The sequence below is a fragment of the Trachurus japonicus genome, chromosome 9 (genome assembly GCF_045865225.1).
Source record: "Trachurus japonicus isolate A0001 chromosome 9, Traja_1.0".
Classification (NCBI taxonomy): Eukaryota; Metazoa; Chordata; class Actinopteri; order Carangiformes; family Carangidae; genus Trachurus; species Trachurus japonicus.
In genome coordinates, this window is record NC_140915.1 from 35,171,927 (window position 1) to 35,186,239 (window position 14,313).

At 42.4% G+C, this 14,313-nt stretch overlaps 1 protein-coding gene across 1 annotated transcript; it reads right to left on the minus strand.

Annotated features, from left to right (window-relative positions):
- Positions 1–2,058: 2,058 nt before the first annotated feature.
- lman2lb (lectin, mannose-binding 2-like b) lies at positions 2,059–13,997 on the minus strand. The gene is made up of 8 exons (XM_085787631.1): positions 13,762–13,997; positions 9,653–9,771; positions 9,384–9,501; positions 8,517–8,599; positions 7,579–7,740; positions 5,250–5,364; positions 4,428–4,544; positions 2,059–2,325 (listed from the first exon to the last, which is right to left on the minus strand). The coding sequence occupies exons 1-8, from the start codon at positions 13,964–13,966 to the stop codon at positions 2,183–2,185; spliced, it is 1,062 nt and encodes a 353-aa protein (XP_085643757.1). The 5' UTR covers positions 13,967–13,997; the 3' UTR covers positions 2,059–2,182.
- Positions 13,998–14,313: the final 316 nt, after the last annotated feature.

The window sequence follows — 14,313 nt, forward strand, 5'->3', positions numbered from 1 at the left end:
CTACGCTACGGAGGCAAATGGGATTTCTTGGTTTCCCTCACCAAACTCATCAAATACACAATGCAACAACTCCAAAACGCTCTGGTGGACAAGTTGTGACCTGCACATTCACCACGTTATGAGATAATAACGGAACGTTACGAGACGGAGTTGTTTTCGCGGTAAATACAGAGACTGTTTGCGGTCGGAGTGATTTTAAAAGCAAGTAGTTCAGAGTATTTGCTCTGTGTCGTAATGTTACGTAATTATACGTGATCATTTCATAACGTGGTGAATGTGCAGGTCACAACTTGTCCACCAGAGCGTTTTGGAGTTGTTGGATTGTGTATTTGATGAGTTTGATGAGGGAAACCAAGAAATCCCATGAGCCTCCGTAGCGTAGCTCTGAGCAGCTCGCGGCTCTGCTCCGCCGTTCTAAAAATAGCTTGCACCGACAATTAAAAGTAACAAACCTACTGCTAAGACTAAAGGGTTTATGGCAATGGGCCAATTTGCCAAAATGTTGAACTATCCCTTTAACGTCAGGTCTGGACAGGGACATTCTGTGGGAGCCAGGAGACTGTCATATCCATCACAGTTGAGACACATGATTGCAGGCTAGTTAAAGCAGATATCATCGGCACGGCCGTTTCGGCTAATGCTGTGTTCAAGGCAGGCTTTTGAAACCGTAAGTTACAGCTTCAAGTCACAACTACGACTTGGTAGCGTTCCAGGTAACCCGTAGCTCGTGTTTTTACCGTCCTGTTGTCTGTGAAAGTTCCCTATAACGGCCACTCGTAACTTCCGACCCGTGAACTCGTACCAGATCGAACTGGTATGACTTCACAGGAAGGAAAAACACAAAGTACGAGTTTCCTTGAACGCACCATGAGTTAGCAGCCCCCGCCCTTGTCAGGCATCAATTGTTCCTCGTGCTACGTCACCACATTCACGCGCATCCCTTGGCTGCACACACAGCCCTTCATGCCGTTCTCTCCCCTCATTGGATAACACTTGTATCCCACAAGGAAAATTTTCTCCTCGGGTTACAGCAGAGCAGAGTGACGGAGAGACTCGTGTTTAGGCTGAAATACTTCATGTAAGTGATTGCTGACGGGAAATAGGACTATTTAGGACTTATATTAACAAAAACATTCCACTGATATCTGCTTTAACTATGTGTTCTGTGAGCTCACTGACCGGCTGTAGGTACTGTAGCAGGTCGTCTGTAGGATGAGAGGGAACAGACATGTGACAGAGCTGCATCCACTGGACATTGTGGGTAAAGGCACCCGCTAGTATGTTGGCAGAAAAAAAAAAGAAAAAGCTACATTTGGGTAACACAAGTACACAGTAAACAGCATTCATATTCACACACGCCTCCGTTTACTCACACTCACATTAAACAATATCAATCCTGCATATGGCTGCTCGATTCACAGTGCATCCTAGATTTAAATTCCAAAAGCAACATTATTATAAATGAATCTGTTGATAAAATAGTGATTGAAGGGGGGCAATTTCTGACGTGGATGAAGAAACAACACCAACTTATGAACAGAGCTGTTGGGAACTGGAGAGAGTGAGTCAAACCAAACCATTGAGGTGTTCGAGAGAAAAAAGAAAAAAAAAAAGAAATCGGAGCTCAAACCTGCAGACAGGGCCACAGCGAGAAGCCAGACCTCGTCTGCGTCGGCCCTTAGCGAGGCACTTCACACAGCACTGGTGACCTGAATCAATCGTTTCCTTTGATGTACAACATACATTTAAAAGTCCGCAGCTGATGTAAGCGCTGGATCGTAAAGGAGCGATCCGCAGGCTAACAGTCAGATCAGAGCTGCTCGCTGGCGGCGCCCGGTGGCAGCGGGGAGGTAACTACGCCCCGGTACCACGAGGGCGTCGGTAAAACTACACACAGCATCGGATTCCGAGGGGGGGTCAGTTTGTTTGTTTGAAATCATCGAGCATATGTTGACACAGATCGGATTTGAGCAGCTTTGTATCCCATAATACTAAAAAAAAAAAAAAAACGATTTCACGGCCGGCTCCGTGTTCATGATTCCTTTGCCTGTTCAAGTCGCTGCGGTTCGTCATCTCTTGGCAGTCTATTCAATAGTATGGTTTCAGTAAAGCTATGGAAGTCTTTGCATTGTTGTGATGTATGTTGATTGAGAAACATGGTGGGGGGGTGGGGGGGCTGCGATCAATAGAAACGTTTACGTCTGTTTTCCTTCCAGCGGCTGTACAGCATCAGGCCGACCACGACCAGCACGCACAGGCCCAGGACGGAGAAGACGAATGTGAAGAACAAATGGACTCCGCTCATCCCTTCATCCTGGACTTCCACTGTGAAGCAGAAGGACGAGAGAGTCAATATCAGCACAAAGAGGGAGGCTGATGATAAGAATCAGAGGCTCAATAATCAGATTCTGTTCTTTTCTCTGAAACAAATACTGTTTGGTCATGGCACCGTGTGCATCACTGCTGAGCAAGATGAACTGTTTCCCCTAAAAAAATCATATTGCTACGACTACAGCATGTGTTTTGTTCTCTCTTAGTTTGTGAAATCAAATCTTTGTAGTTATTTTGTTGTTTTTTTGTCTTATTAGAGACATTTGTATGTCTCTAATCTGTAAGTGGTCTGTAATCAGGTAACTACACCATCGGTTTTCTGTTAATGTGACAAAACATTCTGCTGAGTTCCTCATCAGAAAGCTCTGATCAGCAATACAGTCTCCTAACATATGAGCATATTTTTCTCTAGACTTTCTGTACCCAGCTGGCTACGAGCTATACTCAGACATTATGGACATAACATGCACTAGTGGGAAATAATGAGATGTCATGGCACTAGTGATCTGACAGTGAATAGCTATGTTCTTTGAAACCCTTTATTGCCTAATGAATCAAAACTAACAACATCTCCCCTCTGGCTGTACCAGCATCTCCTGTACATTTAAAGTGATAGTTCTGAAAGAATGAGGCAGTTTGACATCCGGCTCATCACTGTGACAGTGTCAGGTTAACGGGATAGTTCAACATTTTGGCAAAATTGCCTGTTGCCATAATCCCTATAGTCTTAGGAGTAGGTTCATTACCTTTAATTGTCAGTGCAAGCTGTTTTTAGATCGGCATGGCAGAGACGTGAGCTCTGCACAGCAGGTGGTACTTTCGCCTTTCCCTCATCAAACTCATCAAATAAACAATCCAACAACTCTAAAACGCTCTGGTGGACAAGTTGTGACCTGCACATTCACCACGCTATGAGATAATAATGGAAGGTTACGAGACTGAGTTGTTTTAGTGGTAAATGCGTAGCCGGAACTACATTCCAAAGTGCAAGTAGTTACACAAGAGTGTTTTGGAGTTGTTGGATTGTGAATTTGATGAGGGAAAGGCAAAAGTACCATACGCCTCTGTTGCGTTAGCTGAGCAGCTCGCATCTCTGCCCCGCCGATCTAAAAACAGCTTGCACCGACAATTAAAGGTCTACTAATATGACTATAGGGATTATGGCAATAGGCTAATTTGCCAAAATGGTAGACTATCCCTTTAACATGACACTGTCACAGTGATGAGCCTGATGTCAAACTGCCTCATTCTGTTCAGACTTTACACAAAAACATTTTTCACTCTAACTCTAAATGGTGGATCATTACACTGTATATCTATGTCTATATCCGTGTTGAAGTTATGATGATATTTCTGCTAAAAAACAATGTAAACTGAACTTGAAACTGTGGCACCAGAACCTTATTACAAACTGAACCGTGGCTTTTGTGAGCTGTTTTCTCACTAGGGCAAAACGTGGCAAACTCAAACAGCAAATGGTGATGTCATGCATTTCTATGGACCAATCAAGATTTTGCAATTTGATGCAGCCACAGGTGAGTGCGAGGCTTTGAGTGAACAGTAATAATAATCATGTAGGCTTTACTGTAGATGCAAAATACAACAAAGCACCAACACGGTCTGTTAAAACGGTTTGTGTCACACTCATGAGGAACTGCAAAAGTTGCTCCACCCACTCTCTCTCATACTCCTTAATACACCCCAGGCCACCCTGTGCTGGGTCATGGGATGGGACGGGCTAATGAATGAAGTGGCCTGGAGCGTTTCCCAGCTCACTGCTGTTTCTGTTCTAGGTCAACAGCAGAAATGATTCCTCATCAACAGGTGTGGATCACACAGTGTGTGTGTACCGGGAAACTTCCCGGCGTGAATGTGTGTTACTGTGTGAATGTGGTCAGAGAATTGCTTTAAAAAAACGCTGTCTCTCAAAGAAAGTATACTGATGGTTAGAAAAAGGTCATTAAAGAGCACAGGTAGAAATTGAAACTTAAATATCTATAATAGTTCTGTGAAAACTGGATAAAAGCTGATGAGAACCTCAGTGAAAAAAAGAAATCTGATGTCACAACTCTTTGTGAATGATCAGCAGGATCTACCTTGGAACGCTCTCACGTTGTCCACCGTGGGTATGGTCACGTCTTCCTCCTCCTGCTCCTCCGGGCTCCTCTCCACCGTCAGCTGGTACAACTTCATGGAGATGATGTCATGGTTATCTGGAGAGAGAGACACACACACACACACACAAGTGACTAATTAACACAAAAAATCACTTTACGCCACTGGAAATCTCCCACTCAGTCCACTTTTAAGGAGTGGATACAGGTTTTAAGTTCAATGGCCAGCTAAGAGCAGGTCACCTATAGAGTGGCTGGGAGGGAAGACTTATTTAACGAGGTGTGGGGCCCATTCCTAGCTCAATTGCTGGATATGTAAGCTATCTATCCATATTTTATTAGAGGCAGGTACAGGATTGGTATAATATGTAGACTTCCTAGGGTGTTTTGTTTTGTTTTGTTTTGTGGATCTATGTTTTGTGTTGTAGGTCTGGCTTGTTTTGTACATTATTGCTGGACTGCATTTATTTTTTGCTATTATTGTTGCTGTTTGTAAGAAAAAAAAAAAAGACTGGGCAGATAGATACTGATAAATGCATACAAGATGTGTATCTTATCCATGTAACTGCAATAAGGTAACAAGTATTTGTATTTGTCTGTCATAAACATCAATAAAAAAACACAAAAAATCAACACAAAGCGCTCTTGTCATTTCAGTGTTTCATTCTAACGTCGCTGGAGCTTTAGAGAGAAGCTAATGTTCCGTCTTACAGGCATCTTTTTGTTTACAGCACTTGTAAGCTCTAACCCACTTTCCCCTTTGCTGATTTGATCTGACTGAGTCACACAGATGATTCTTTGTACCTGTCAGGTCTCCAGTGGCAGAGGAGGCACCGAAGAAGTAGCCTGGAGGTAGCCGCAGTCCCGTGATCTCAGTACAGTGTTTCCACTCCTGCTTCCCGTCCACATCCACCATGAGCTGGAGGGAACAGTCAGGACAGGGCCATCAATCGTTTCTCATCTTTTATAGGTATTCATTTTTAGATTCCTCCTGCTCTCCTTCTGGGTCAAACTGACCCAATCTGTTCCTTTCCTCCATTCTTCATTCTTTCCTTCCTTTCTCCCTTCCTTCCACAATCATTTTCCCCTTCCTTCCTTCCCTTCGTCCTTACTTCTTCTTCCTCCCTCTTTTGACCAATTGACCTGATCTGTTCCCTCCCTCCATCTTTCTTTCCTTCCCCCTTTCTTCTTTCCTCCCTTCTTTCCCTTCTTCCTTCCTTCTTCTTCCTTCCTTGAACAAATCTGTTCCCTCCCTCCATCTTTCCCTTCCTTCTTTCCACAATCCTTTTCCCCTTCCTCCCTTCCTTCCCTTTGTCCTTACTTCTTCCTTCTTGACCCAATCTGTTCCCTCCCTCCCTCCTTCTATCTTTCCTTCATTTTCCCCTTCCTTCTCTCCTCCCATCTTCACCTTCATCATTCCTTCCTTCCTTCCTTTCTTCCTTGACCCAGGAGGACAAGAGGAGGGTAAGCAAACCAAACCAAATCATCATCTTCATCACAAGGGATGGGACTTTGTATCATGTAATTGATGCCTTTGCCCTTACTGATTCTATGTGTTGATCTGATGAATGTCCTGTGTGAACAGGAGGCCTACATAGATTTTCGCCACAAAGTCACACTTGACACCCCAGTTCTCCCACTACAACAGTGGCTCCATGTGCCCTTCTAAAAGTTAGTAGACCTATATAGATAAAAAAAAAGGTCAAAATATCAAATATTCTGTTATCAAGACAAAAATCTGATAATAAATAATACATCTGATGTTTAAAAATGCCACTCTAACATTGACTGCAGTTGTTCCCATGAGAGCAGAATTCAAAATGTTCTAGATGTTCTAGTTTTTCAGATAAAATTCTGATATTTGCCAAACTTCATCAACCACGGATCCAAAATATTGTCTTTTTTTCAGGAAGACTGAAAATGTATTTAGCAAGAATTGGCTGGTATATGTTTACAGTGGTGTTTACAGTCAAACGTTTTCATGCACTGTAGGCTCAATTTTTCAAATATCAAAAAGCCTGGTGTTATATTTGTGGAGAACGGTCTGAAGATGCAATGTAGCAAATTTGGTGTCAATTGAGCAAAAATTGTGGGACAAGAAAGGTGAAATAAGTTTTACAGTTTTTGAAAAAAACAGAGTGATGGACTTCATAATTTGTAATGAGTTTAAGTGGACTAAATTTTCTGCAGTATTGAGGCTACATTTTGGTAAAAGTAGCAAAACTGTAGCATGTACTGTTGTTTTGGTAGAAATTTTCAATGTTTTTAAATTTAAACGCTTATTGTGCTCCCCCGCCCCCGAAGAAGAAGACTGGCAATAACAATAGGTTCAGACAATCACAAATCAAAGCATCTCAGGAGGCTGTGACTCCGACTGAGCACTGACAGGATGTGGTTGAAATGTAAAATCACGAGGGCTGCTGTCTTTGCAGTTTCCTCATCTGTGATAAACATGACATAGACATAGACTGTCTGTCACATTAGAAGCTACATTTGCTCCACAGAAGTGAGTAAATATATTCCAACTGGTCACTGTGGGAACAGTGTTTACATAACCTTTGAAATGAGCTGCAGCTTGACTATGCACTTGCACCACAGGTGAACACTGGTACCTAAACAAACAGCACTACACCTCTGTGCAAGAGAGAAAGAAACTAAGACTAATGCTGCGTCCCAATACTCACTCTTCCCCTCAAAATCGGCCCCAGCCCTTGGATTTGCGCGTTCCTGCAGTTGTTTTGATGCAGATGGATCGGTGGCTTTGCATTTACCTCCAAAACAAGTCTGTCTGGTAATGTTCTGTTATTATCTCATAGCGTGGTGAATGTGCAGGTCACAACTTGTCCACAAGAGCGTTTTGGAGTTGTTGGTTTGTGTATTTGACGAACATTTTGAAAAATCTGACTGAATCAAATCAGGAAAGCAGTGGCAATACCCAGCCCTAAATATACCATATTATGTATGCTATTAGATTGATAATGCAGTGTTCTACTCAGAAGCTCTGGAGATCATTCTGGCATTAGTGTAAAGAGTTTATAAACTGAGCTTCTATAAAGAACTGAGTTTAAGGTCTGAAAAGCTTTGTTAGAATTTGAATCAATTTGTGAAAGTTTTTACAAACATGTTTTCATACCGTGAGTTTGTTTTTGGAGAGTCTGATGAGGAGGAAGGTGTCATAGATGGCGTTGCGCACCAGAGCCGTGCACCCCCCGAGCTCAGTGGACCGTCCGTCAAGATCATGGTCATATGACAGAGTCCCGTTCCCCAGCATTGCAGATATATATGGAAAAGTCCTCTGTGAATAATACAGGGGAGACAAAACACACACACCGTTATCTACAGTTACAAACACACTGATGTTTCAGTTACAGTATCACAAATAATACAAAGAGAAAAAAACAGTGATGATGATGATGATAATGAAATGACACAGTAATGGTGAGCAGTTGAACATAGATGGATAGCTCCTGGAATAAACAGCAGTTTATGGTTCTACCTAGTAAGGTATTCAATGTAGGTTTTCAATGAAGGGACCCAGTGTGTTGAAATGATAAAGTGTTAAACTCTGGCTTGATGTGAAGAAATGAGCATTACTGAGCTTTACAAAATACTGGCCACCAACACCAGAGTCTGTCCTGACATGAAAAAGACTTCATCACACTTTTGGAACATTTAGCTCTCTGTGCTATTGTCTCACAGCAGCCTGTCAGTGTCTGTGTCAGTGCTGCCAAGTGTGTGAGAGCTCTGCCCCGCCCCTCTCACACACTGGCGCAATGCACAGACAAATGTCTCAATCAGAAATGGAGTTGGTGAGTGTGCAAGAGAACTCTTATTCTGCAATGACAAAGACGAAATCCATTTTCTCAAGAGCAGGGCCGATTATATCTGGTGGTTTTTCCCAGGGCATGACATTTAAAAATGAAAGTTAAGTTTTGTCAGTCACACTTGGCACCATCCAACAAAACCACCACAAACAGGATCAACTTTGGGGACAATAACACTGATAGTTTATTTAAATATAGAGGAATACCAACAGTGCAGCACCACAGCCATGAATCACACGTCACTCACATCATGGGTCTTGTCTGCATTGGGGTAAGTGTCCACAAATATTCCAAGTCCAGTGAACTGGTTCATGTTGCCAAACACAGGACCTGCACAGAGACATGGGGGTAGATGAGACAGATCCACAACAAACTGTTTAGCCCCTTTTCCACTGGTCAAGAAAATAATGTACAGAAAATACCTGCTAACAGCTGACAGCAGCGGAAAAAGGTTCGATCAATATTACATACTCCATTATGTACATTTAGCAATGATGAAGTGGAGGATCAGCTACATTTGGTTTTTTATTGTCCATATGTAGTCAGATTGTGGTTAGATATTCTAAATTGGCTGAGACCCATTCCTTTTGAATTACCGCTAAATATTATGTTGGGGGTGTTTGATACTTATTCTTTTGGGGAACATATTTATATTTAAGGCCCAATCAAAAAGGAGGAATAAGGAAAAAGGCCAAATTCTTTTGGAAAAAATAATCGCAACAAATCAAGACATGGTAGAAAAGCATAACAAAAGATGGGAAAAAATTACGTTTGATTAAATGTATATTATGTTTACATGCTTTTTTTCTCTCCTGTTTGGTCCTGCTTCGTTTTGTTCTGTTTTTGTTTGTGTTTATGTCAGTGGTGTTACATTGTATGTTTCTAAATTTGTATGTTATTGCCTGTCTCCATTAAAAAAAAATGGTTTTCTAACTTTTGACACTTTTGCTGTGTATAGTGGATCAGTGCTTGTTTCCTTTTTGAGCACCAAGAACCAGTGGAGCAAATCTTAATACTGGGTTTGTATATCATCCTGAAAAAGTGGGTCTATTTTGATATTTTCACAGTCATCAACATCACCTGGTTTCCTTAGACCAACTATGAGGTCTCCTACCATTCTGCATGCGATCTCTGGTTAACCAGAGGGCCAGCCCATCCCCATTGAAATTCTTCTTTCCCTGGCCGTGGATTTTAAAGTGCACTTTGAGCTCCCAGTCCCGCAGGTAGAATGGCTAGAAGGCAACAGAAATGAAGACAGACAGGTTAGTCTGGCACCGTGCTGAATGCAACATGTCAGTCCACTGAGCTGAGTAACGGGATCGACTGGTCTCTGAGGGGTTTGGGGGCGTGTGAAGGTTTTTAACAGATAGTGGCAACACTTACAATTCGACTCCACACTGCTCCCTGTCTGCTCTGCAGGTCTGGAGTCAGCCTCACGTGGTCAGGGGTAACCATGGCAGTGCCCATCAGATCCCACTGTGAAGAACTAGAGAAGCCCAACCCTGCAAAAAGAAGACAACAGTTCCTGTTAGCTACATCTGTATCATTTCAAGACACTTCATTGTAAGTACATACTATTAAGCATTAGTTAAGCATTAAATATTGAATTCATCATTTATAACACATGAATGCTCATTACTATGTAGTTTATAAACACAGTTAAAAATGTTTTACTCATCATTGATAAGCAGTAACTGTATAAACTACCCACTAATAAGTATTCATGCATTATAAATGAAGAATTCAATATTTATTCATGCTTAACTAATGCTTAATAGTGTGTACTAGTGATGGCAGTCCGACACTGAAGCTTCGATACGTGCTTCAAACCAGTAACATCGAACCACTGTTTCAAAGCTTGTCATATGACGTCCGAAGCAGTAACTGCTTCACTGCCTGAATGAATCACCTGACTGGACCAAAGCTGGTTCACCGACTGACTGGTCTCGATTCTGAAAGTGTGTGCCCTCATCCGTTTCAAACGCACACAAGCATCATCTGTTTCTTGCGAGCGAGAATTGTGGAGAAATTGTGAACAAAAAACAAACACTCATCAAATCTTCATTTGTAAATAGTGTGTGCGCGCATGTAACGAAGGTCCGCGGATATAGCCACAGAATTGACAACGTGTGGCGGCTGTTAGCAGAGAAATGATTTGGCGAAGCGGTTAGTATTGCCGCCTGCGGTGTGGGATATCCGGGTTCGAGACCCGTGCAGGTCATGTCAAATATAATCTGGCTAACGCATCAGTACGCTTTTAAATAAAAGATTCTTTAAATCCAAGGGTGATCAAAGCGAAGGCACTTTAGAACAAAAGTGTTATCTACTAAAGTAATTTCACCAACTCTGCTCATTGAGGTGTGTGCGCATGTATGAGTGCGCAATTAAAACCCTCCAGTCCACCCACTAGACTGCCTCCTTCTGACTGCAGCCTCCCACTTCGCCAGGAGAGGTCACTCTAAATGAAGCTTCGAGTAATGAACCCATTTTCGAAACAATTGGCTCAAGTGGTTCAGTGCTTCACAAAAGCTTAATTTGCCCATCACTAGTGTGTACTAGTGTTACCCTTTAACATTGTGAGAGAGGGGAGCAGCAGAACAGGATACTACGGTGCTTACAAAAATCAGTATAAGAGTGAACAGAAATTTAGCACACACAACACCCAGTCTCAATCAAATACTTGTTCATATTATTAAAGCAGAAGTAAGCGGAATGTTTGTTAAGTCTTAAATAGTTCTATCTTCCGACAGCAATCACTTATATAGAGTGTTTGGTCTGAAACACGGGTCTGTCAGTCACTCTGCTCTGCTGTAAGCCGAGGAGAAAACTTTCCTTGTATCCTACAACCTTTATATAATGAGGAGAGAGAACGGCATAAAGGGGCTGTCCCCTCTGTGTGTGCAGCCAAGGGATGCGCGTGAATGTGGTGACGTAGGGACGAGGGCGGGGACTGCTAACTCCATCTGCTGATAGGAAGTTAGCCAAAACCACCGGATCGCTTACTTCTGCTTTAACATCAATTATTAGATATGGCCACTTTAAAACCACACAACTCTAGTTGAGTCCCACTGTAAACCAGTCGAATTTATTATCTTAGTTCACCACTAACCTCACAATGTGGCAGACTGTTTTGAACTGAGAGACTGGTTAAGACAACTGTGACTTGAATTTATTTTAAAATGATTAATGATGAAGAATTGGTAACAGTCTGAGCTGGATCAATAAGGATAGATGCTAAAGTCCCCATCTCTAGAACTGGTTGGTGTCTGACTTCCTGTCTTGGTGAACCAGTGTTATTTTGTGATAATTATTGTTTACGGTGCATCGGTCAGAAACATGTGAAGGATGACTTCATTTGTACTGTAAGTGTCCGTTAATAAGCAGGGAGAGGTTTTCAACATGTTTTGTCAATGCAGTGGTGATGAAAACAACTTAACACTGCAAAAATGTATCTGAGCAAACAAGGTTTAGGTCAGACAGACTCTGGGTTTAGTCTGGACTGACTGGCCAGGTCAGTGTGTCAGTGTGTGATATTAGAAAATTATTTTCTAGACTTATTGACTGATCAGTAAATTAGCCAATGGATGTATTGATTAAAAAAATAGTCTTGGTGACTGCTCTACTAAGTTATTTTTGTGTTTTTCGTTATGAAACAGTATGAGAACATTCAATTTTACATACACACTCCTGTTAGTGATCAAGGAGGGATCATTCTTTGATGGTTTGTAGAAACTGGAGATAGAAACCACAATTCAACAGTTTTCTTTAAAAGGGACATTGTGTGACTTCTCCTGTTATCTGTTCACGAAAATCGATTATTTCATTCAAAAGTCTGTTTTTCATTAATCAGTAATCCCCCCCATCAACAAACTGAAGTGTTCCTTTCAGCTCTGAATTAGCCGTTCATATCATTCATATCTACATGGGGCGGGTAAGCTCGGTGCTGGCTGCCATGTGGTGTCGCCATGTTTTTACGTTCAGTGGCAGTGTGACGGTAGGTAACCACGGAAACTCAGCGGAGACACCGGAGCTGTCGGCTCAGGTCGAGGTGGCGTCTGTGAAAAGTCACCGCGGTAACGCAGTGAGGAGGAATGGAGCGTTACACACTGATGCTGCATTCACCTGCAGTCGGGCAGACGGCCGTCGCTAACAAACCAGATGTCATTTTAGTCAAAGAAGTCCAGAGAGAGACGGTAAAACGTGGGTCAGGTAAACAATACCACATCGCCATGACAACATATTGTCACATGTATTGTTTTGCCTCGTGCTGACGGACCACTTGTTTACATAGAGGCTTGTTTATGCCGTTACGTGCAGCGGCTGTCGTCCGTCTGCCGTCTGCCCAATTTCACGTGAATGCAGCGATATACAACCGCAACGCTAGATGGGAGGAATTCCTACACAATGTACCTTTAATAAAGCATCATACTGATGAAACGTGACTCAGACTGAAGCTGAGTCAGTCCTTAGCCGGACCAGTTGGACCTGTTGTTGGTACCAACTCGTTGTGTTTTAGTACTCAAGACTGTTGTAGTGTTGTACTGTATTTGAGACCACACTTGGGAATTATGAGAAGACCACAGCTGCAGTGACATCTTTTTTTAAAACAGCAAATGTCTCTCTGTCACTCACTCGCTTTGCTTTATGTCATGTAATTCAATAACTTCAAGGTAATTATCTGCTTGTGTAACCATCTGAAAACTTGGTTGCACCAGTGTCAGTGTTCTGCACTGTGTTCTTCTGTTCAATCCAAACGTTGTTTCAATTAAATATGGTTTAGATTTTATATAAAATGATCTTTTCTTCTTAGCTGAGGAGGAATAATGTACATATAATCAAGCCACATGATTATTATGAGGACTGGTGCTGAATACAGTAATGGTCTTGAAAATAGTCTTGCACTGATTTGGTCTTGGACTTGGTCTTGGCTCTGTCTCTCGGTCAGGTGGTCTTGACTACAACACTAACTCGAAGAGACGTGATACTTAAAGGGATAGTTCAATATTTTAGCAAATTCTCCCATTGATTGATGAGGGACAAGGGACCTGTACCGTTCACCTCCATTGTCTTCGCTGAGCAGATCTCAAAACAACATGCACCCATAATTAAAGGTAGGCCTAATGAACCTACTATGACTATAGGGATTATGGCAATAGGCCAATTCGCTAAAAATACTGAACTATCCCTTTAAACCGGTTAAAGTAACTCAGCTGTAGGTTATTAATTCCCCTGACTACTTAACAGTTCCCAGTGTGGCAGCAGCAGCCATCACGTCTTGTGACATTAGCTCAGATGTAGAACGACAAGTGCCGAGAGGTCCAAAGTTCCTCCGGGTTAATTATTATCCTCAATCTCTAATTAATACAAATACACAGCGTGAGAGCTTCATGTACCACCGGACGAGTTGCTGTTGTCTGTTAATGCCTCTTAGCCCGGCTCGGGCTCACTATCTCCGTTAACACACAGTCACCTCGGGCTGACAGTTCACCCACCTCGGTACGGCTTGGCCAGAGAATATTCCCGCTTCAGAAAATCCTCCATAAACTCCTGGTCCTCGGCCAGAGACTGGCCCGTCAACACGCAGACCACGACCAACAAACATGTTAATTCACGGATGTTCCTAAAATAAAACGATGGATATAAAACACACAAGCTTCTCATTCGGTCTAAACTTGACATGGCTCCACTGGCGACCATCTTTACACTCCCACTACTTCTTCTTCTGGTCCTCCTCTCCCCTTTCTTCTTGTGCTTTAATGGCGGTTATGAAACACGGAAATGTTTCTCTACCGCCGCCACGTGGCGTGGACTTCACACCGCGGTTCACCATCCACCACCTGAGCTCTCATATTTACATAGCCTATAACTTATAAATACAGTGTTCATTAAGCCTCATAGCATAATTGCATTTTTTGGCCAAATTGGGATATCTGCCTAACTTTCCTCTCCTACCACTGCTGCATCACCTTGCCTTATTGGCTATGTCCTCAACCAATCAGGCAGATAGTGATTTTGGACTCTAAAAGTGTTCCGAGTCATCTTTT